The sequence below is a fragment of the Cryptomeria japonica genome, chromosome 10 (assembly GCF_030272615.1).
Source record: "Cryptomeria japonica chromosome 10, Sugi_1.0, whole genome shotgun sequence".
NCBI lineage: Eukaryota > Viridiplantae > Streptophyta > Pinopsida > Cupressales > Cupressaceae > Cryptomeria > Cryptomeria japonica.
This window is the reverse complement of record NC_081414.1, coordinates 289,979,560-290,000,570: the sequence shown is the minus strand read 5'-3', so window position 1 is coordinate 290,000,570 and position 21,011 is coordinate 289,979,560. Positions and strand designations below refer to the sequence as shown.

Sequence of the window (21,011 nt, the reverse complement as noted above, 5' to 3'; positions counted from 1 at the left end):
GACAGTCAAAGTATGTCTCGGTGCGGGGTCCATAACTTTATTTTCCACCATTGGATCTTTCTCCATTTTGGATATGTTGGCTAAAACCTAGTTTTCTGCATTCGGACCAGAGCGATTTCAAAACTAATGTCCCAGTCAAAAGATATTTGCTACTATGTGAGGGTCTATATGTCTGTCATAAAATCAGACTTGCCAAAATAATGTTCTCAGTGACTTTCACATCTTTTGCTCTCAAACACTCTGCATCATAACTTTCTTTAACAATGGCCTCATATTAGATCATGTGGATATGAACATCTAATGGATATTGTTGAATCCATTCATATGGTTGACATACAGGGAAGCAACTATTTCCATGCAGATTTGGAAAACTCAACTATCTTATCCTTCATGAGTTTGACGGTAACTTCTCTCACAGGCAACACACAACCAATGGTGGTAAACAGTAAGTCAGCAACCAAATCTAATCAAAGAACAAGTTACTTGGAAACTACAAACGATTTCATTTTCAATGTATCTTGCAAATGCAGGGAGTCACTGATGTTTGGAGTTTGAGAATTTCAAGTTAGGCCCAATCTTTTGATCCCTTTGAAAGCCTGTGAGCTGAGAGGCTGAGTTTACAACTTTGAAACTCTGAGATTGAACCCGTGCCTTCAAAAAATTGATCATTAAAATTTATTGAAGTTCTAAAAATAGTTGAACCTTCTTGAACCATTGAACCAACCTGAACCTTTTTTGAATCTGGTTGAAATTTTTGATGCAAAATCTAAAATGCACTGCCACACTTTTGAACTGGACTGTTGAACCTGCATCTTCGTACCTGATTGAATTGTTTGAACCTGGTGAACCTCACTGAAGCTGGTGAACTATGAACCTTGAACCTTGAACCTACGAAGTTCAATAGTTCAAGTTCAATAACTGAAAATCACAAAGCCCGAAATTTGAACTTTGAAGTTTTTGAACCTGCGGGTTTGAACCAAAATGGTTCAAGTTCAATGACCGAAAATTACAAAGCCTGCTCCAGTTAAATTCGAACTTCGAACTTGAACCCGAACTTTGAACTTTGAAAAGGTTCAAGGTTCAAGTTCAATGATAGTTGTTCTTTTGGGCTGCCATAGAAAAACTTGCATAACTTTTTACTGAGAGCTCTGTTTTTTATGAAATTTTAACTGTAGAATAAATGGGCCTAGTAGAGCATAACCCAGAAATCATTTTTGCATAGGAGACATAAGACTTGAGTTTTAATTGTTTGGGTATATGGGTAAGCTAAAAATAAAACAATTAAAATCTCTCAGCTGACATGGACTTTAGCCACAAAAACTTCAGCATTAAAATATTAACAATATCTGATTTTTAGCTGATTATGAGACTTTAGGCACGAGCAAAAATATAGGGGTAATAGATTTCACATCAAGTATTATGTATGATTATTTGTTCTCCTGATTCATGTTATTAATCTCGGGCTAACACTTTCATTATATATATATATATATATATATATATATATATATATATATATATATATATATATCTGTGTGTGTGTGTGTGTGTGTGTGTGTGTGGCTCATGGTTGCAGAATATTGTAGGTACAGTACCGCATAGGTACAAGGTTTGTCTCCACCTGGATTCGCAGGTTTGAGTGTACCTCATCGGCCCTAAGAGATTGGATTAGATGGTCGTAAGACCCTCGTTTTACCCTAGTCATGCTCAAGTGAGCATCGTCAGTCGTCCGTCAGTTTCCCCTTGGGTTGGGTATTCGAGTCGTGTATTTGGTTGGCTTTCTTGGGTTGCATGTTTTGCGTGTGGTTAAATTGAGTATTTAATCTTTAGTATTTAATTTGATTAATGTGTTCTTTTACGTATTATTAAATTAAGGGACTAAATTAAATATGACCCCTTTGTGCGATTAATCATTAATTAGAATTGTTCTATTCATGTTTGTAGCAAGTTCGATTAAATGGTTATTTTTAAATGATGAATTTATTCAGTTTATGCATTTTGAAAGGAAAGGTTAAATAATATTCGAAAATAGAAATATTTTATCCTCCTTGGCATTTTGAAATAGAAATGTTAGTTTTAATTAAATTAAGAAAATCATTTGTAGAAGAAAAGAAAGTTTAGCATATTTGAATTGTTTGAAAAAAAAAATGGTTTTCATTTTAATTTGGAGGAAAATATTTTTAAATCCAAAAAAATGAATTTTGGTCAAACTTTTCCCTTTTAACCTAGGTTTTGAAAATATTTTAAAAGTTATTTTTGGAATGAAATTTTGGCATTTGGGGGAAGAAGGATTTTCTTGAGCTTGCAGGTTGGGCTCTTCATCAAATCATTTCCAGGATTGTTGAATAAGGAGGAGTTATTTTTGGAATGAAATTTTGGGCATTTGGGGGAAGAAGGATTTTCTTGAGATTGCAGGTTGGGCTCTTCATCAAATCATTTCCAGGATTGCTGAATAAGGTAGGATTCTTGTTTATCTCTTTGGTTTCCTTGCTAAATAGAGATTGTTTTGATTTTGAAGAAATCTGGTTGTGTTTGTTGATAATCTCTTATATTTTGTGGAAAATGGAAGAGTGGTAGTTAAATCACAAACTCAAACCCTCCTTGCTTTCTTTCCAAACCTCCATATCAAATTTTGGTTGCTGAAATTGATTTTTAAAATAAAAAATTGGGGTTGGCTGTTCCTAATAAGTTTTTTGTTTAAAACTCCATATGAATGTTTTCTGATTCAAGTTTTTAATTGGGAAATTAGTTTGTCTTTGGCAAATTAGTTGGATAAATGTGTGCAAATTGATTTTATTTGGCCAAATATGGTATTTGGATGGAGAGATTTAACCAGTTTAACTATTCTGGGACTGGTTGTTTAACAAATTTTATTATATGAAACCCCCTTGTATTCAGGCAATTTAATTTTGGGTCTTAGTCTGAGACCAACAGTGAATTGGGGCTTTCTGCTTATAAGATTTATTTATTTAAATAAATAATAAACATATTTAATTTGGAACTGAGTGTGGGGGGGTGGGGAGCCATGGCTCTACCCACAACCACCATGGAATTCCATAGTATGTGGTTCCACGATTGTGGAAACCACAGACTGTGGAGACCACGACCTGTGGCTCCACACCGTGGAAACCACAGCCTGTGGTTCCACGGCTGTGGAGACCACATACCATGGCTCCATGGTTGTGGAGACCACGACTGTGGTAACCATGGGTGTGGGGGCCACTTTGTGGCATTAAAGCAATAAATTAAGTTTTGTTTTTAAATCTTATTCATTATTATTTATTTATTATTAATTTATAAATTAATATATATTATTAATTATATTAATTGCTAATTATTATTTATACATTAATTGTTGTAATTTATTAATTAATGTATATTATTAATTGGTTTTATTAATTAATGTATATTTTTAAATATATATTAATTGCTGTTTAATTATGGATTTATTAATTAAGGTATATATATAGAGATATATATACTAATCAATATCTTTAGTTTGTATATCTGTTTAAATATACGCAAGGAAATATTCTTTTAATTTGGGAAATGTTTATCTATTTTAATTTCTTTAAATGTATATTTCCATATTCTGAAAAGTGTAACTTGGTTCTGGAAATGATAAGTTTAGATAAATTATTTTCGAACCAGTATGGAATGATGTTCTAGTTTAAAAAATAAATATCATATTTTAGTTGATTAATGTATATTTGATTTTATATCATTGTGTGTTCTGCATATATTATAATTATAGTAATGTGATTTTGGTTTGAAAACTCATGACGAAGTGATTATATTATTTTATGATGCAAAATGAATTTTAGTGAGTTAGTAAACCTTGAGCGACATGTACCTAAACAAGGTAGACAAATTGCAATCAAATTAGATCTATTAGAAAACTGGATCGATGGAAAGTTTAAACGATATGGAGGAAGATTGTCATTTTCAGATTTATGCCTATGCATGTTTAATTTTCTGTATTTGCAATTGATTAAGAAATGGCAAGTCCTTGATTGTGATTGTTGGATATTTTTGTATGTTTATTTTGGAATCCGCTTATGTCCTTGATCTCGAGTATTGATTGTTTTCATGTGATTGTTTGTATTTGGTCATGTCCTTTATGTGAGGGTTGGGTGTTGTTATGTGTTTGACTGTAGCTGGTTATGTCTCTAGTCAAAGAACCGTCAGTCAGTGCACCTCATATGAAGACTTGTTTGGCCAAGTGGGTATTCCTACTGCATTGAACTCCGTATGCTTGTCCTAGTGTATTCCTTGGTTTAGGAGTTTGTTGGATTACGGTCTAGTGTCATATGGGAAAGTGGCTTTCGAGTGGGGGCCGCACCCAAAGTGGTTGTAGGGTAACCCATCGAAAGTGTGTCTAAATAAGTGATAACCTAATAGCATATTAGAGAGTTTATTTAATGAATACACTAAGTAAGATAATTGTGCCTCATACATGGGATGAGGGCTAGTACAAACTCAACATGCAATGAGAAGGCCTGAAATGGCAAACCAACAACCTTGTCTTCATGAAATGATGTGTTGGGTCCACATGAGACTTGGATGGGTCGGAGGTTCGGGAAAGGTTGCTAAGGTAACTCAGTAGATGGGGCCGGGACCTATGGAGGCCTGTCAGGGTAACCATACCAAGTTATGTGATGACACTTGTCCCTTATGTTCACTAGTGTGCAATTTGTGTGGTCTTTGTTAGGAGCATTGTTGTGGAGTCATATTTGGTTGTCTATGCCCTTGTGAGAACCTATTATTCATGTTAGACCATGGGTTGCTTATGATGGGTTGCGAGGACTTAGTTTCGTGGGTTCTCCAGTTGTTTTTTTGAGACTGCTTCTTATCATGCTCAGATGGATCCTTTTCCTATTCTGGGATCATTCATGTAACTATTGGACCAATGTGGTCGTATGTATTATTGGTTTATGTATGCCTTGATGATAGGATGTAAATGATGTGAACCTTATGTATTCTTCACCCTATTATTTATCAGAGGGGTCTTGCAGTTGAGCAGACCCAAAGATGTAGCCCACTAGGGGTGAACTCCGATATCATTTTAGTGTTATGTGGTGTTTATGTTCTTCTGTTTCCTTTTTAATTTAGCATGTATGGATGGCATTATGGTTAAAATGTATAATGTGGATTAAATGACGTTGATCTTAAATGCATGTATGTAGTCATCTTATTAAATGCAGTAATTTGGATCATGAAACATGTAGGTTGGTATAATGGAAAGTATTCATTAGTTTATAATGCAATTAAAGTATGTAAGGAAATTAGATGCATGACATATGTTTTATTGTAAGTTTGAATAAAATGTATGGTTAAATTGTAATGGATGAACTTCTCATGTTATCTATAATTTTAACTTATCGAACAAATTTATCCTTGTTTAAAGTATTATCGTGTCATTAATTTAATCAACTTAATTGGATTAATTAGCCTGAGTTGAGTTAAGTGTTGAATCAATTAATCATGCTGGGAAACTCTTTAGGTGTTAGTTAAATCTTCCACTATGTAATCTGAACCTAATGATAATTCAATGTATCATTATTATGTTTTAACTTAAAAAAATAAAATTTGCACTCTATTCTTGTGTTTTAGCTTTATCCCTTCGGGGTTTCCTGGCGGGGCATTATAGATACACTGGGTCTAATTAGATATTTACCCAATAACTCCTGCAACTAAGCCTTTAATTCCACTAACTTTGTATTGGTCATTCTATAAGGTACCTTAGAAACAGGTATTGACTTGAGTGCAAGGTCTATTGAAAAATAAAAAATTCTCTTTGGAGGCATTCCTGATAGTTCCTCTAGAAATACATCCTGATAGTCTTGAAGGAAAGGATAGTCTTCTAGGCAGGGTTTCTTGTTTTCATCAAATTGCTCCACATCCATCCCCTGAATTAAAGGAGAATCACTCAATACTAGGGCATCTAAGACACAATCTTCATATATATCCTCAATCTTCTCCAATTTAATTGCGAAGAGTTGACATCCTCTTTGCTATGCTCTTTTCAGTTGCATAACTAATATTTATCTCAGCTGGACTTCCCTCTGGATTCCCTTGAGGTACACTCTATTTCCCAAATCATCCAGGCATGATATTTCCTTGGTGAAACAATCTACCCTTGTCTTGTGTCTCCATAACCACTTCATTCCTAGGACCACATCATATGACCCTAAGGGAGCTACACAAAGATTGACCTCGGTTGAGAAATTTGGAAGGTTAGCCGAGACTTCAAACAAACATTGCTCTACCCTAGCTTTAGATTGATTGGCATATTCTATAGTCCAAGGGTTTGCCATATATCCAGCTCTCCTAGGAAATTTATTCAAAACCCTAGGTGCTATGAAATTCTTTGTTGCACCAGTATCAAAGAGAATAGTAATAGGGAATCCAAAAAGTGTACTTGATGTCTCAATGGGAGTGATTTGATATTCCACTTCTTGATTGTCGAGAGTAGCGTGGATCCTTTGTCGAAAAGCTTCCTGCTGACTGGGAAGAGGTTTGTCTCGAGAATGAGCCCCCTAGTTCTTGTTAGGAAAATGATTTGTATAATGATCACCCTTGCATACAAAGCATCCTTTTGGAGGTCCTCGTTTCTCAACAACCTTTCCCCCATTGTCCCCACTCTTCTTTCCATTAAAATTTCCCTTCTTGCCACTTTTACTATCGCTTTGGCTACCCTTGAAACTTCTATTTTCCCTTCTTTTGAAGTCAGTCATGTTTCCCTTTTTCTTAAAGGTTTGATTGGAGTGCAACCAATTATACTTATTGAATCTCTTTTCTCGTTGATTGGCCATAATCTTTAGGAACTGCTCTTGTTTTATGGCTTGCTCGTAAACTTGGTTCATTGTAGTAGGACCCAAAACATCCACATGACCCCCAATTTGAGTATTTAAACTCACGATAAACTTTTTTATCTTAAGCCTCTCATCTGACTGAAATTGCTCGGTACATACTTGATTAGATGAGTGAAATTCTCCCAATATTCTGAAAATCGGCCATCTTTTGATCGAAGAATAATTGTGGTAACCATCGTTGACGAAAGGTGGCCACAAACTGCTCCCAAGTCAGTGTTGTGATTTTGATTCTCATTTCAGTCTTAATGTTCATCCATTAAGTGGATGCTTCTTCAAATACTTGAAATACTCCGCAAGTTGCCTTAGCAACTTTTGAGTAGTTCCTAACTTCAAAGTATTTTCCATCTCAGAGAGCCATGCCTCTGCTACATCTCCATTGACATATCCATCAAATTTAGGGGGAGCAACTTTCTTCATATCCCTGGCCAATTCCTGAGCCAACTGGTCTTTCACGTGGCCCTCTTCATCTTGCTGATTACCCGTTGGTCTCTATGGTATGAACGCTCAGAGTGTTGACTCTATTCTTGCCTGAACACTTCTTCCCGATCCTGCCAAGCGAACCCACTAGATTGATCCTGACCCTTTAGTCTATGTTCCAAAGTATCGATCCTTTTAATAGCTTGATCCGACTTCTAAAGAACTAGAACTAATTTGTCATTAAGATTCTTTGAATGATGAGAAGCCTCCTGGCTCCCCCTGAGTTTGTTCTAGTTTGCACCATCTATGACTTCTATTCACCTAAATAGCCATTAATTTCGTTCATTAGGATTTCATTCACATGCAAGTTAAAGCAAGAGTTTCTAACTTAAATTTTTTATTTTTGAAAACATACACAAGAGGCACAACATGCGATTGATATGAAAGAAGAATTCCTTTCTTTATTATATTTATTATTATTTTTAGATATCTTACATCCTCATTACATAGCTTAGATAACATGACTACTCATTATTACTGAGAGGGGAGTATCCCTTGGAGTCATCAGAACTGATCACTATTATTTTAGGAGGTGGCTACACATGTCGATGCCCTCCTGGCCCAATTGGTCTAACTAGAGACTTAGTACAGCTGCCCTCACTCAAAACATATCTATCAAGGGGCGGTTCTACCAGCTTCACAGGCTCTACCGGGGGTGCACTAATAATATCCCTAGCAATTTCCTCAACCTCTTTTAGCTCCTTATTTTGCTCCTTTATCCAAGAAAGAGCATGGCTAAAAGTCTCTTCATCGCCTAGCCATTCCCCCCCCTGATCATTGGTTCCTTCAATTGTCTTAATTAGAGATATCCACTCTTTCTTTGCCTTTAGGAAAATATGATCACCAACAAATGATCTCCTTGCTATTTGCTTAAATTTGACCATTATGTTATAGAAACTCATACATTTGTCAGCTAAAGTGAGCTCATAGGTCCTAATGTTGAACCTTGTGCTCTAATACCACATGTAACAAGCCTAAAACCTAACACATAGGTAAAGATAACATATCCTAATAATAAAACTATTCTTAGGTTGAGGTTATGAAACATGTTTTTTTATATTTCACATTCAAATAAATAATTTTTTAAATTAAACTCATTAGGCATCAAGTAGTAAAGAAACTTTTTCTTCAATTTCACATTTGCATAGATCTTCATAAAAATAAATTATGTCATAAAAGAACTTTACCATTTTTACCTCTAGGAAAGATCAGTATCCATCTTGCAAGCCTCAACATGTCAACATTTTTACCTCTAGGAAAGATCATTTCCTCCACCCACGGACCAACGGTCCCTCGCACACCTTCCTATTGAAAGTGGCCCTACCCTTCACAAGGAGTATAGACAAAGGGACCTATGGGTGCCATCTGAGTACTGGTGGTTGTGTGCCACATGTGAACTTGACTTGTCGCATACAATGACTAATGCGACACTTGGCCAAAGTTTCATGAAAGAAAAGCCCCTGTTCACCCACCCCTTACTCGACTTGGAGACCACTCTCTCTCTTCCTAGGGTCTTATTATTAGCCAACTAGTCCAAAATACAATGAAGATTACTTAAGTATTATCACATGCAGTTTAGATATTTTTCCTATGTTGCAACCATATAGAGGTAGGAGGCTATTATCCTAGTCTATCCTTGTTCGTATATGGACTTGCCTTTCAAGACTCTTTTTCAAAACCAACAAAAATAAGTCATGAGTTTCCCACCTGATCTCTTATGACATTTTGGTCATACCTATTTGCCTAGCTTCATCATAAAGTCAAACTCATACCACTACCAAGAATTTTTACATTTGTACCATTAAACTACTCTAAGTGTTGTCCACACACTAATTAAATACATCTTGTATGTAAATATTTTCCCCACTCAAATTCATAAGACTTTCAAAAGAGATATTTCAGAGAATTTCTTAACATAAATGGTAAACCTAGCATTGTTCATTATCATCATATATCAAAATTATAACTCATTCTCATTATTGATCCCTACAATGGAATGCTTATCCCAAAATCAGATTTTCCATACTAAACATTTCCAAACACTTATTTTAAGAAAAGCTTATCAAAGAACAAGTTCTTAGAACGTGTCTGTTTAGTTTTCGATGAGATCATTGGGAGATGATAGCTAAGAGACACCAACTCCTCTCTCCAACCAACCTTCCCCCTTTCGCCTCCTCACTATGTGAGAATATCTATTCTATCTATTTTCCCAAAAAGTGAGTGAGTAATTCTCACTCTCTTCACAAATTTCTTGAATGCTACAAAACAATGAAACAAAACACCATGGAGAGATTTTGCCTGAAAAGCCCTTTCAAAACATTTTTCTATCCTATATATAGCCTACTATGAGAAAAACCCTCCAAAGAAATTAATCCATTTTCCACCCGTAAAGTGGGTGATTAATTAGCATTATAATCCCCCAACAAAATTTGGTTGTCACTAAATATCTTTACAACTATTTTATTAATTACAACTACCCCATAAATGTGATTGGTACCTAAATTGACTTAAAAAGTCTTTTATCTTATCAGATTAGATAGCGTTGAAAGTTTAAGGTGGAGGCCATTCATCCAAGCGATTTTTTATTGGGTATGAAATGGAAGACCTAGATCTTATCAAACTCGCTTTAAGGTGAGACAAGCTTGGATAAAAGATGATCGATTCTTATCTTCCTTCCACCATCCTCAATATTGTGTTCTCTTGTCATTTTGTGTTGTGAATCGGTCATTTCATTTCTTAATGCTATTAGATTTCTACAATTCATACCATAATTCTTATAATACTTATGAATTCGATTGTGTGCAAATTTTTTATCATTTCTGTATATATATTTTGGATGTTAATACCACGGGGCCTATTACTAAAATACTCAGGTTAAGCAACACAACTAAGCAGTGAACAATAATGTAGATCGTCATCGTACCACATTAAATATATGAAATATTCGATGGGGCCAAGATAAAGTAAGAGATAAGACTGCCCTCTTTTGGCTGTATTTTTCCTATTTTTCTATGTTTTGAGCTGTGCATGGCTGTGGGATTTAATTTAATTTAATTTTATGTTGTTAAAAGGTAGTTGTTTTGGTCAAAGATAATTAGCCGAAATCCCCCACGGAGTCGTCGGCAGTTAAAAAAACGGTAAACAAACACTGTGCATGCCGTAAATCGTCCAGTCAAAAAACGGTTTAAATAACATGGTGTATTCTTTTACTACTCTCGCCGGTAAGTTTTTATGGGGTTGCCTGGGAAAAGGAAATAGTGTGAGATTTTTGTTCATATGCTGGTAAGTATGCTTTGTTTAGAACTTGAAATGAATGTGTGAAAATGCAGGTCACATTCAAATCTGATTGCGTTATTCCAAGAGCTTCGAGTGAATTTGGAGTTTTCTGAAATGTCCTCCTCTCTGAAATGTAATCGATTATTTATTTTCTTTTTCCACTTTGTAAATTTTGTGTTTTACCTTCTTTTTAGTTATCTACTTACAAAATTTACATGGAAACGCATGTCGTAATTGCAACAGCCATGGTAGAAATGTATGCAAAATGTGGAAGCATAGACAAGGTGCGTGACTTGTTTGACAGAATGCCTCAAAGAAATGCGTTCTCATGGACTGCAATGATCAAATGATATGCACAAAATTGATTTGTTAGAAAGGCGATAAAAGACTTTCAAGGAAATGTAATTGGTAGGGTAAAGCAAAATTCCACAACTTTCGCCCTGCATACTCCCTGCCTGTACCAAAATGGGAGCTTTGGAACGGGGTGTGGACATCAATCATAATAGAAGGGAGGCTTTTGTCAGATGTTATAGTTGGAAATACTCTATAGATGTGTGCCAAACGTGGAAGCATCGACAAGGTACGCGAACTGTTTGATGAAATGCCTGAAAGAAATGTGGTCTCCTCGAATGCCATGCTTGCACGATATGCACATAATGGATTCGTTGAGAAGGCTTTAGAAATTTTGAAGAAAATGCAATTGGCAGGTGTAAAGCCAAATTCTACAACCTTTGACAGCGTCCTTCCTGCCTGTGCCAAAATGGAAACTTTGAAAACAGGGTATGGAGTATGGACACCCATCAAAGCTTGATGAAGGTGGATTTTTGTCGAAGTATTTTCGTTGGAAATGCTTCTGTAGATATGTATGCAAAATGTGGAAGTACAAACAAGGCATGTGAACTATTTAATAGAAAATTCCTCAAAGAGATGTTGTCTTATGTAATGAGATGATCACAAGATTTGCAAGACAAGAAATGGATGTCTTGAAAAGGATTTCGGAAATCTCAAACAAATGCAACTAGTAGGCATAAAGCTTTTTCTTTCTTTCTTTCTTTTTTTTTCTTTCTTTCTTTTAATTTCATGTGCTCTCTGCCTGTGTCAAACATGGGAGCTTTACAATAGGGTATGGACATTCATCAAAGCGTCATGGCAGGGAGATTTTCAGTTGAATTAAAAAAAATGCTGCAAGATTGAAAGAATGATTAATGGGCTTCGGCCCTAGCTCACCCGGTCGTGGATCGCAACTTAAGGCGTGGGTATGCTCCCCATGGTCTTGAGTTCGAGTCCCCGGCTGTGTTAACTCTGTGTGTGTTGCTACCTTGTGAGTGGGTTGTACACACTGGGGGATTAGTCTTGCTTCGGCAAGGACACCTCCAGATTCCACGATAGTGAATATAAAAAAAAGAATGATTAATGGGAATTTTTTATTAAAATTAAAAAATAAGATTCAGATTAAATAATTTCAATTCATAAAATCAAAAAATGTTACAAACATTAACATAAAAGACTTTAGAGAAAGACACGTCGTCATATATTTCAAGAGTGGACAAAAAGATCTCAGAAATCAATTAAATAAAATTTGAGTGTTAAAAATTAAATAAAGTAAAAAGACAAGTCACTTTGTAGCTTTGTTGTACATTTAATGTTCATTAGTGCAAGTGAGTTTCAAAGTGGATTCTAGAGATTCAAATTAATTTTCATTCATTCTTATGTAAATTTTCATATTTTGAAATCACTTTGTTTACAAAAATAATTATTACTAATAATCATAATTTTACATTATCTAATTTTAAAAATTCTAATTTATTATTTAACATACCTTTCTGACTTTCATATTTACGTATAATATATTATAGACTAACCATTGCACCCCTTTTAATACACGTGCTAGTTATATTTCTCTTAATGAAAAAGTATTTATAAAATCAATATTGACTGATCATTGAAGGATGTAATATTTCAATAAAATGCTAATGTTTGGTGTAACTTTCTCTATGGACGGAGATAGGTATAGAGAAGCCGGAATCGAGATCTGGGGGTTGAGGTCAAACTAGTTTTTGCTTGTACAACGAGAGAGTTGGTTGCGGAGGCTGGATTACAAATATATAGATAGGGCTTGCTTGCTCCAAGGCAGATCTCTCATACATGATGCTTGGATTTCAAAACGGGAGATCTCTGGTCTACACTTCACAGGCACTAGTTTTTTGAGTTCTATAGATTATTCCTAGTAGTAATGTGTATGTCACCAGAATTAGGTTATTGACGCTTTAATTCACTACAATTCACTCACGCTGCTAGATTCAATTCATTTTCTGTCGCGTTTGAGTGTTTCTGTCCATGGCGTCTTCTTCATCCCAACAAGAAATTGTAGAAAACGATGCTTTTGAGGGAATTGCACCTGCGCACCAAATAAGTAGAACGCCCACATCTGCAAGATTGTTTGATGTGTTCATCAACCATCGAGGCCCAGATGTGAAGGATACTCTAGCTCTTCAACTTCACAAATCGCTTACAGATTTGGGGCTGAAGACATTTCTTGATTCCGAAGAGATGGAATTGGGTGAAGCATTTCCTTCTACCATTCATGATGCCATCTGCTCTTCTTCGGTTCATCTTGCCATATTCTCTAAAAGATATGCCGAGTCTGCCTGGTGTTTAGCTGAGCTTGATCTCATGTTACACACTAAATGTAAGATCATTCCTATATTTTATGATGTGTCGCCTTTACACCTGCGCTATATTGAAAAAGGAGGGTATGCAGCTTCGTTTGCCAAACATAAAGACAAGGGCAGGTACCCCAGCAAGCTTGAGCAGTGGCAAAAATCCCTTCACACTGTTTCTTTTATCTCTGGCTACGAAATAAACAAGGATAATCAGTAAGTCTCTGTATATTTGCGTTTGTAATCTGATTGTCTTGCAATATTTTGATTTTTTAATTATTGATAAATCTTTTTACAAGTGATTTTTTAAAAAACTGTCTATATACAGTCGCTGTTTTGTTCACTCTCTTTAGATTCCTTAGAATCATATAGGATTAAGTTTTTTAAAATTGAAGAAGACTGGTAGACAACATAAAAATGTCCTGCTGATTGATATGACATACCAGTTTAAACTCATTAAATTCATATTTGCCATCGTTAATAGTTCTAATCTGATCAACTATTTTTACGAATCTGATTGGTTTCCCCTTATAAAATATATCGGTGGTAATGCTATTGGTTTGCCTTGGAAATTCTCAGTAATGTGGAGCAGCTATGTAAAAAGGTAGTGTCAGCTGTCCTAAAAGAGGTTAAAAAGACACATCTTCTAGAAGTTGCAAAAAGTCCAGTGGGGCTTAATGAACTAGTAGAAGATTTTGAAAGGCGGTGCTGCCTCAACACCGAGGAGAGTGGTAATATTCTTGGGATTTACGGAATGGGTGGATCCGGAAAAACTACTCTTGCCAAAGAATTGTATAACCGCAAGCGTTCAGAATATAAAGCATCTTGTTTTCTGTTTGACGTGAGAGAAGCTTCTGCCAGAAGTGAAATGCCCTCGCTTCAAACTAAGCTTCTGAAAGATCTTCTTGAGGAGAATTGTCCTAAATTTGGTAGTCAAGAGGAAGGAAAAAATTATCCCAAAAACCGTTTAGGAAAAAGGGGTAGCTTCCTGAGCTTTTTTCTTGTTGTGGATGATGTTGATCACCCGGATCAATTAGGCGCTCTATCGGTCAAGGATATTCTGAATACAAATAGTTTGGCAATTGTGACAACCCGTGATGAGAGTGTCCTAGTGCAGGCCGGAATTACTGCTCGTTATAAAGTGAAAGAAATGAATATAATGCATAGCAGACAGCTCTTCTGCTGGCATGCATTTGACCGCCCAGATCCTACCCCAGGATATGAGGATCTTGTGGAGAGTTTCATTAAAAGGTGTGGGGGTCTACCTTTATCTATCCAAGTGATCCGTCGGCTTGTTTTTGGCAGGAATGATGAGCAATACTGGAAGTCAACATTGGATAAAGTTAGCAGGACCCTTCCAGGAGTTATCAAGCAAATACTTAGAATAAGCTATGACACACTGGATCGTGAGGAAAAGCAGATTTTTATGGACATCGCATGCTTTTTTACTGGTAAAGAGAAAAGTATGGCCATAAGAATTTGGGAGGGATCAGGATGGCGTGCTGAACCTTCACTTCAAGTGCTAAAAGATAAGTGTCTTCTTGAAGAGGAAACCAGCATTAATTACGAGTCTACTTTGAGAATGCATGATCACCTCCGGGATTTGGGACGAGAAATGGCAGATGAATTGAGCCTTCCTCGTCGCATATGGCGTCCTGAACATCTTAGTACATTGGTCTGTGGATTTCTACTCTTGCCATTATATTTTTTTTGAGTACTTGAAACATATATAATCAAGTTTTCTAAATTTTAGTTTTCGCACTCGTCGATCCCAGGACTCATATGTATTGTTACATTGAGAACATGTATTTAGTTTGTGTCGTTGGCTCTTCCATTTTCACTTTTTAACTACAGCACTGATTTGACCTCCATCTTAAATTCGCAGGAATTTAAAAAAATCCTAGCCACATCAAAGGCTCAAAGTTTGAGGTGTCTCAATTCAATTTTTGACAGGTCTATCGGTTCTCAAATTTTATATTTTTTGGGTAATAGAGATGATATTTATGAAGCTGCCTTGTTATGGCTTGAGCTTGACATGAATTGGCGCTCGCACACAAGCGTTCCTTTGTGGATTCCTCTGCAAAATTTGCAGCATCTGAAAATTACGAGAGGACATTTCAAAAGATTGTGGCAGAGAAATTTACAGGTAAATTGTATTATTCTTTATTAAAAAATGAACAAAGTTAAACTTAAAGTGAAAGCTTGTCGATGCATTTTATAATAGTAGTTAGGTGAAGACTTGTCAAGTGATGTGGATCATCTTCTTTAAGATCTTCTTCCTCATGCTGTTGTTTTAGGATTTCGTTTTACATAACATATTTGTTTGTTCAAACACTCAAATGTTCTCCAGTTTTAACAGAACAGCTGCCAGTTGCTATTTTTGGTTTTGAATAATTAGATTAGGTTTAGAACTCTGGATGGCTGAATGGGAGATAGGGAGTTTGTAAGTCTTTTGGGGGAGTTACGCTGCAGTCCCATGGGGTTTCAGGATTTTTTTTCTTTTTATGGAATAAGAGTTTTATGAGATAAAAAAACATATTATAGGATTATTTAGAATCTTTTTAGATTGTAATTTTAAGTGGGTACATTCGAGGTGGGATTAAAAATTTCTTTTACTGGTTTTGAAATTGTTTTCATTTATCAATCATCTGAAATTTTTAGAATTTCTGTCAATTATTTTTTCTATCATTTTATATTTATATATTCTGTTAAATTAAATATACAAAGTAATAAATTTATGAAATCGTTAGTTTCTTAAAATTTAAAATTAAAACCTTTAAACTTAAACTGTACTACAAAATTCATAAGACCACCTGTTCTATAAGAAGCCCCCTCCATGAAACTGCAGGCTTAGAAGAATATTTTGTGGGCAGGAAAACAGAGATATGAGGAGATTTTAAACAGAGGCTAATTGAAATGAGAAGCAATCTACCTTTGTGATTAGTTTGTTCTTTTGATCACTCATAAATAAATAGAGAACTTGCTGTAGAGTTTCAAATAAGAGAAATTGCATGTGATTATACCCTTGAGCTTTCTACAGTGCAAAACTAATAATATGTTGGGCGTTAAGTTTCAGAGAACAGGGGATTTTTTAGTTTAGTTTGCAGGTTGTAGAGAAACAGATCGGCATCATCAACTAGAGTAGCTTCATATTAAGATGAATTTTTAATACACACAGAGATTTGAAACATAAGCGGTGCCAATACTCATGGTCTTTTGAAAACGTCTCGGATCCATGTTATAGATAAAGTTGTACTAATAATGGATTTTTCTTAGCTCCTTTGTGCTCACAATGTGTAGAGTCAACCGACTAATAATTAGACAATTTTCTGAGACTCGAATGTACCTACCATCTTCTTGGAAAAGATCTGATTGAAATATTTCTTTGAATTGCAGGCTTTTTTTGAAAATCATGAAACTCTGAAATCAGAAAAATATGACTTTAAAAGAATTATTCTTGCATGAAACAGCTTCATTAGGAGAGTTTCCAAAATCTTTACAAATGTTACGCAACCTGGAACACCTAGTCTTGGAAGGAAGTTCGGCGTACTGGATCGAAAAATCAGAAAGTGAATGGAGAATGTTAAATAGCTTGAAACATCTAGTCTTAAGAGGAAGAAATCCAGAATGGAGGGAACTGGTAATTCAAGGGGCGAACTTATCAATATCCCTCAGAAAACTTACCAATCTTAGAGTTTTAGTTTTGAAGGATTGCACATTAAGTGGAGAATTGGCTTTGAACGGTATTGGATCAGTGTCAACTAATTTTGAGTCTTCCATAAACAGCTGCATGTGTAGCCTTGTAATCATACAGATGTCTAATGTAAAGCAGACTTTCAAGGTTTCAATTAGTGGAAAGCATTGTCCCAGACTTGGATCTTTACAGCTTGTATCCATGGAATCTCTGGTTGAACTAAACATAACAGGGGTAACAACACCGTTTTTGCTTGAATTTGTAAATTGTAAGAGATTGAAAAGAGTATCAGGAGAATTTGATCTGGCAAAGCTTGTAATATTTGATTGTCCGAAGCTTGAAGCGCTCCCCGGCCTAGCAAATTCAAACTTCCTAGAAAAGATTTCCGTGGATAAATGTTGGAGCCTTAACGAAGAGGTTAATGCGCCCGCAACATTAAAATACCTCCATTATAATTCTGGCCCTGAACTCATAAATAGTTTCTTTTCTAACCGAAAGGTACACATTCTTATCTCAATTTATAATTTTCGTCTATAATTATTGATTGTCGACTTGCAGATTAGCTTCGTTCAAAGATTTGTTTAAGAAAAACAGGCTGCTTTTTGATGCCTGAGGATTTATCTTAGACTGAGCTTTGTTTTTTGTTTTCCAGGCTCTTTTGTCTTGGACAATGCGTCAAAACTAACCAGTATAATTGGAAAAGCAGTCCATGGAGCTGAGGCGACCTTAAATGCAGCTTTCTTTTCTGGTCTTTTAAACCCAGATGAAATCAATGAAATCAGAATGAAAAGAGGGAGGCCCGAAGCATCATTGAAAGTGAGAGATTCATTGGGGGCAATCATTGTATGCGCTGTGATTCGAAGCACTGTTGACAGACAGGTTGTGCGGATCAGACTGCATGACGGCAAATCCATATGTTGTTCTGTTGAAAAAGGAGAGTGGGTGTGGACAATTGCCATTAGCCATCCTGAACATATGTATTTTGCGGACAGTCGTATTGCGGAATCCTGTTGGATTCCGACAATGGATTATCCTCTTCACGACAGTGTAATAAAGGGGTATGTCTGCACCATCAACGAGAGAAGGGAACCCTTCCAATTGTTCTCTAAAATTATCAGTCAACTATATAAACTAAACAAGCTGGAGGAAATCACTGCGGCTCCCGTAAACAGTAACGACGCCGCGCAAAAGCCTTCTTTATCTGGGTCCCGTGGTTTCAGGAATAAAATATTGAAGTCAGCAATCTTTGGGTTTCGACAAAACGCACAAAAGGAACATTCCATGATTCAATCATAATATGCTTGTGGAAACATCGAGATCTAAATGAATTAGCTAGATATCCATTCTTATATAAAACACTTTTGAATCCTCATATTTTTAGTTCTTTGTATCTATTGGATTCAATTTTTCAATTAATCTAATCAATCATAACAAAGAATTGATTTTTTTCCGTAAAGTTTCTATTGTTATATTTAATTTTTTATTTTCAATGATTAAAAAAATATCATTTATTTGTCTCTCTATTATCTAATGTTGCAAATAGTAAAAAAAAAAATCAATTTTTTTTTTCAAAAATGATGTCATAAAACATTTAATTTTAGACTCACATGTCTGTCAACATTAATACAACCCATCTGCCATTTTGTACAATACAATTAATGACTAAATATTGAAATGAAAATTTATAACCAGTCTCAAATGATGAAATTTATTGCATAATGAAAGGAATGTAAATCTCACTCATACTAGGTATAGGCATTAGCTATGGGGCCCTTTAAACTGCAACCCGTAGCCCTCTACTTCCTAGCTCTCCTCCCGTGCTTGTTGGTATACGGTGACTGCAGCTTGCATCGTGTCGTGTGCCAACCTTCCTCTCGCGCCTCTGCTCGATAACCATTATCGCTTTGATTGTCTTGACTAGGAAAAAATACGACATGATGAAAATTTTTAGGCACGGGGTCTGCGCTATTTATATTTTATTTTATAGATTTTTAATTATATTTTTATAAATTTATAATATATTTTTTAATGAGATATTATTTTGGAAATGTGAGAATTGGGTTGATGGCGCTCTGCAACTTTGTCTGCAATTAGGGCGCACTTGTAGGGGTGGTACAAGGCTGCAGGGGTCGTAGGCGCCGACGTGGGGGAGTGCATTCGACCTCCTCCACGTAGGTAAGTCTTCTTGAGTGTGGTGGCTTCTTTGTTTCTCTCTTTTACTTGTTTTGTGTGCAGGTGTTATTGTGCCTTGTCCTTCTCCGTCGTCGACCTCATTCCTTTCTGCGGGAGTAGTTAATTTGCCTTGATGGAAGGCTCTTCTAGAGGCATCAAAAAACCTAACGATAAAGCCAAAGCTAATGAAGTTAGAAAGAAAACCTTCAAGGACGTCGTTCATCAATCGCCATCCTTCATCGCAGAGGGTGCGAGGTTTGTGTTTAGTGATAATGGCAGCCCCCGTGGAGAAGGTAAGGGCTCTAACTGTGCGCTGGGATCTAACTCCATTTCCCCTAATGAGTTAATGTGCAATGAAATTAATAGGGAAAATGATAGGTTAAAAGATACTGCTATTCTCTTTGCGGCTGTTGATGTTGATAAATGTCCTGCACGAAAATTTCTTGATAATTGATTCAGAAACGTATGGAGTACTAAATTAGGATACCATGTTTCATTCTGTAGACTAATTCAAAAGGGTTTATTTGTAATCTTCTTCAAAGATCATAAAATGCAAAAGGAAGTTATTAACAAACAATATTGGACTGTTGAAAAATGCACCTTCTGTGCCCTAGGTTGGTCGCCTGAAGCAGTCAATGAGGAAATTTTGGCACTTTCGCGCCCTAGATGGATTTTGGTTAAAAATGTTCTTCCATTGTTATGGAGATTTATTCCACAAATAATTGACCTGATTGGCAAGACTATCTAGTTGGATAACTCGGCCTCTCTTATACCTCATCTGGACGCTAGGGTGCTGGTTTCGATCAACCTTGGCCATGACCTCCCCAGTTCAGTAAACATTAATCTAGGAACTGAACTTGTCTCTTGCCCTATTGAAATCCTCGGAGAGATTAATGCGTGCTTCCTCTGGAGAAAAGAGGGTCATATCCGAAAAAATTGCCCCATCATTAATTGATATAAGGGTGTGGAAAAACCCTGCAGTGAACCGAGCAACCCACCTCCTGTTCCCATAAATCATGTCTCGATCATGGACAATCTTAATTCCATCAGTAAAAAAATCATTAGTGTTTTAAATGGATAGATAATAATAAAACCACAGAGTCTGGTAAAAATGCTAGTACTGGAAGCTCCGATATTGTCTCCACTACTCATTTTGCTATATTAGATGCCCTAAAACAGATGGGTGAAGATTTGCAGGATGGTTTTCAAGTAGTTGGAAAAAACCCTAGGAAAAGGATAAGGAAAAATGCCCAATAGTTAGCTCTGGAAAAGATTAGAGCGAAGAACCCTAATAATTTGAAGTCTATTAAGGATAAATTATTTGTGGAGAACAACTTGACATCACCTATGGATGACGATGTGCAAGAGATTCCCCCAGAATTGAGATTCTTGATGTTAGCCTCTGTCTCGGATAAGGCTATTAATCAGAGTCTCAAAGGGAGAGACGGTGTCAGCAGTGAGTTGGGTAAGGGAGGGGGTCTTGGTGGGATTATGAGTTCAGAGGCTTCTCATAAGAACCTGGCAGACATGGATGTTTCCTTTGATCTTGCCTTAACATGTGTCTCGGACAATGCAGAGGACTCTCCCTCTCTTACAGAATTCACTCCTGATACGGTCGTTGCCCTTCCTCCTAAGAAGTTTGTAGAAATCGAGGACAACTGTGTGATAGAGGTCATTGTTGCTGACCCTAAGTACTGTGATGCCAGGTGTAGTAAAACCCTAACATGTGAGGGAGAAACCCTAGACTTTTCCAGTAGCTTGAAGGCACTCGAACCCTTCTCTGAGAGTGGTGAGGCCCCCAATCCGTGTGTCCCCAAGAAGGTCCTTGAGTTAGAGGAGGAATCACAGAATGATGAA

At 36.2% G+C, this 21,011-nt stretch overlaps 1 protein-coding gene across 2 annotated transcripts; it reads left to right on the top strand.

The window, feature by feature from the left end:
• Window positions 1-12,504: 12,504 nt before the first annotated feature.
• Window positions 12,505-18,362, top strand: LOC131040930 (disease resistance protein Roq1). Of its 2 annotated transcripts, none has more exons than XM_057973890.2 (5): window positions 12,505-13,504; window positions 13,868-14,963; window positions 15,174-15,434; window positions 16,759-17,480; window positions 17,635-18,362. In XM_057973890.2, exons 1-4 carry the CDS (start codon window positions 12,966-12,968, stop codon window positions 16,765-16,767), a joined length of 1,905 nt encoding a protein of 634 aa, XP_057829873.1. In that variant the 5' UTR covers window positions 12,505-12,965; the 3' UTR covers window positions 16,768-17,480; window positions 17,635-18,362. The 2 variants fall into 2 exon arrangements, with proteins under 2 accessions (XP_057829873.1, XP_057829872.1); XM_057973889.2 differs by having other exon boundaries at window positions 16,685-17,480.
• The last annotated feature ends 2,649 nt before the right edge of the window (window positions 18,363-21,011 follow it).

Excerpts from the sequence above, each read along its gene's own strand:
- LOC131040930 (XM_057973889.2), top strand. The coding sequence starts at position 12,966 with ATGGCGTCTTCTTCATCCCAACAAGAAATTGTAGAAAACGATGCTTTT. Across the intron at positions 14,964-15,173 it reads CTGAACATCTTAGTACATTG|GAATTTAAAAAAATCCTAGC; the intron begins GTCTGTGGATTT and ends TTAAATTCGCAG. Across the intron at positions 15,435-16,684 it reads TGTGGCAGAGAAATTTACAG|GCTTTTTTTGAAAATCATGA; the intron begins GTAAATTGTATT and ends TTTGAATTGCAG.